The sequence below is a fragment of the Helianthus annuus genome, chromosome 2, assembly GCF_002127325.2.
Source record: "Helianthus annuus cultivar XRQ/B chromosome 2, HanXRQr2.0-SUNRISE, whole genome shotgun sequence".
Lineage (NCBI taxonomy): Eukaryota > Viridiplantae > Streptophyta > Magnoliopsida > Asterales > Asteraceae > Helianthus > Helianthus annuus.
The window spans coordinates 140,313,808-140,317,311 of NC_035434.2; the positions used below are offsets into that span (position 1 = coordinate 140,313,808).

The window sequence follows — 3,504 nt, forward strand, 5'->3', positions numbered from 1 at the left end:
TGAAGGCTTCGGGGCCTTTCTTACTGCCGTCTCTCAAAAGGAGGAGTTCAAGAGTGGTATTGAGCAGGTTTATAGAGCGTATCGGGACGTTGGATATCAGTCAGGACTGAAGGATGGATACATTTATTCTGCTCAGGGTTTGGACAGAAAGGAAACTCCGCTTTACAATTACAAGGCTAAGAAGCGGTTGTCTAAGTTGGACATGGAGTTTGGGGGTAAGACCCCAGCCCTTCTTGAGAAGATCCTGGAGCATCCTATGATATCCATCGATGAATTGAAAGTCCTGCTCACTCCTGCCGGTCCCTTGTCTCTAAAGCCTTTGTCTGGGGTGGCTCCCAGTAATTTCTGAACATTAACCTACTTCGATATGGTTGTAATCTAAACAGTTATGCACTCTAGGATACTTTTAACTTTTTGATGCTTGGGAGGAGAGCTTTTGTGTAGGGGTTCTCCTGGTACTTAATCGTATGACTTATGACTGTACATTGCTACCTTGCTTTTGCCTGTTTTTTGTTGTGTGTTTTTTTTTGCAGGAGTCTTTGCCAGGGATCAGGCCGGCATTTTCTTGAGGACTTTTTAGTTGTCTGTAGTATATTTACGAGGAACTGTGTTTTAGTCTCTCTACCAGGCTTTCTAGCTTGTATATTAGCTTTTCCTTTTAAGGCCAATTGGTCTTCCTGTTGTACATTCACTTTGTAATTCGTACATGAAAAACTTGTTTTTGTAGTTTGTTTACAAAAATATGTTGTGTTCATGGTTTGCTTTATAAACCAGGATTGTCTGTTCGAGGGCAATCGCTGGACAAGTCTATAATGTAAGATTATGTTTTTGGCTTGTTTGTCCGTTTTCTTTGGGTTAGCTAGACCCTATTTTGCCCCACAACCGGGCGTTTGGTATGTTTGATATACCTTGTACACGTGTGTTTGTTTGTTGTTAGGTTTATAGCTTTTCTGGGCACTTCTGCCTTGGTATAACACCTGTTATTTTGCCAAAAAGGGACAAGTGTGTTGTCCGCTTGTCATTCATTTCTTGGGGACCAAGTTTCCCCAGTACAAGTTTTTACAAATGATTTTTTCTTGGGGATAAGCCCCTGACTAGCAGTTAATCATTACAAAAGTGGCTCCCTGGCCGTTTTTCCTAAAAGACCTTTTTATGCCTCACATTTGGTACTTCTTGAGCTGCATGAGGTTCCATGTTCTGGGAACCTCCTTGCCTTGAAGTGTTTCCAGCTTGCAACTTCCCTTGCCGTTTGCCCATGTAACCCAGTAAGGTCCTTCCCAGTTGGGCCCTAGTTATCCGGTGTTCTCCTGTAGGCTGGCCTTGTTTGCTCTTAAGACCAAATCCCCCGGGACGAGGTTAAGCTTTTTCATTTTGGCATTGTAATAGCTTTCAAGCTGCTTTTTGTACTTAGCCTCCCTGACTGCTGCCACTTCCCTTCTCTCTTCAAGCAAGTTCGGTTCATCCGGAGGTCTTGTTCGTTTTCGGCCTCCCTGAGCTTCATTCTAGCAGTTGGGGACCCTATTTCAGCCAGGATGACAGCCTCTGTCCGTAAGTTAAGCTGAAGGGGGGTTTCCCCGTTGCAGTCCTTGTGGGTGGTCCTGTATACCCATAGCACAAATGACAATTCCTCCAGCCATCCTTTTTGTTTCCTTCTGAGTCTCCCTTTCATTCCCTTGATAACGCTTTGATTTGCTCTTTCCACTAGTCCATTGCTCTGGGCGTGGGTGACGGAGGTAAACATTTGGTGTATGTGCATCTGCTCGCACCATGGCCTGAAGGGCTTTCCAGCAAATTGGACGCCGTTATCACTCCCAGTTCTTTAGGTACCCCGTATCTGCAAATGATGATGTCTAGCACAAACCGTCTCGTCTGTTCCCTGGTTATCTTTGCCAAGGGCTTTGCCTCTATCCACTTGGTAAAATAATCGATAGCAACCACCACGTACTTGACCCCTCCCGGCCCTTTTGGGAATGGCCTAATTATGTCGATGGCCCACTTCTGGAAGGGCCAAGATGTTGAAACAGGTATCATCAGGTGTTTATGGCGATTCGTCATGGGTGCGTGGACCTGGCAGTTGTCACATCTCTTGATCTCCTCTGATGTTGTTTCATACATTCTAGGCCAATAGAATCCCACATTCATCGCCTTCGCCACTACTGTCCTTGTCCCGGAATGCATTCCACAAATCTCTTCATGTATTTCTCTGATCATATACTTAGCCTCTTCATTATCGACGCACTTCAGGGATGGGCCCAGGTATGACCTTCGGTAAAGTTCTCCATCAATCAACTCATATGTTAGGGCCTTGACTCTTACCTTCCTGGCTGCCCAGTCTCCCTCGGGTAGCATTCCATCTTTGAGGAATCTTATAATGGGTGTCATCCATGTCTCTTGTGTGTTTTCAATCATAATCAACTCTTCTGTTCCGAGAGAGGGGGAGGTCAGGACTTCCACTTTGACTTCTCTTGCTAGGTGGTCGAACGCCACGGAATCCAGCTTGCTTAGGGCATCGGATTTCCTATTTCTCCCGCGAGGGATATAATCTAGATTGAAACTTCTAAAGGCCTCGGCTGTCTCTTTCACCTTTGCCACGTATTGAGCCATTATGCTGTCTTTAGCCTCATATTCCCCTTGGTATTGCTTGACCACTAACTGCGAGTCTGTACTGGCTTCCACATATTTTGCCTTCATATTTTTGGCTAGTCTCATTCCTGCCAAAAGAGCCTCATATTCTGCAGTGTTGTTGGTGTTCTCAAAGTCTAGCCTGATGGCGTAGGTCAGTTCAACTCCCTCGGGGCTGACCAGCGTTATGCCCACCTCACTACCTTCTTCGCTAGAGGCCCCGTCTGTGAGCAATTTCCATACTGCCTCGTCTTCCCTTTCTTTCTCTTCCCTCTCCAGGGCTTCCCATTTTAAGAGCTCTTTCTCCTCATCCTCAGGGACCTCCGCTAAGAAATCAGCCAGTATTTGCCCCTTCATGGCTGTTCTAGATTTGAATTCTAAGGAGTGTTCTCCCAACTCTACTGCCCATTTAGCCAGCCGACCCGATAACTCCGGCCTCCTTAGCACTTTTTGGAGGGGTTGGTCTGTCAAAGACAAGACAAGAGGCATTCCTTATGTCCTTGGAAATATCTTCTAAGTCTCCGAGACGCAAAGACAAGAGCTAGAGCCAATTTCTCTAGGGGCATATAGCGTTCTTCGGGACCCTTGAGGGTCCTGCTGATGAAATATATCGGTATCTGCTTTCCCTCCCGTTCCACCATCATAACTGCACTTATGGTTGTTTTTGAGGCAGATAGATACAAGAGAAGATCCTCCCCAGGTACTAGGGTGGCTAAGGTTGGGAGATTGCAGATGTAATCTTTCATTTCTTGAAAAGCAGCCTCCGCCTCCGAAGTCCACTTAAACCTGTCCGTCTAGAGGCATTCCTTCAGTACCTTCATGAAGGGAAGGGTCCTGTCGGCTACCTTTGATAGGAAGCGGTTCAAGGAGATTAGCCTCCCA

At 46.2% G+C, this 3,504-nt stretch overlaps 1 protein-coding gene across 1 annotated transcript; it reads right to left on the reverse strand.

Moving 5' to 3' along the window:
• Positions 1-1,701: 1,701 nt before the first annotated feature.
• Positions 1,702-3,111, reverse strand: LOC110944036. The gene has a single exon (XM_022185760.1). The coding sequence runs from the start codon at positions 3,109-3,111 to the stop codon at positions 1,702-1,704; it is 1,410 nt and encodes a 469-aa protein (XP_022041452.1).
• Positions 3,112-3,504: the final 393 nt, after the last annotated feature.

Excerpts from the sequence above, each read along its gene's own strand:
- LOC110944036 (XM_022185760.1), bottom strand. The coding sequence starts at position 3,111 with ATGCCTCTTGTCTTGTCTTTGACAGACCAACCCCTCCAAAAAGTGCTA.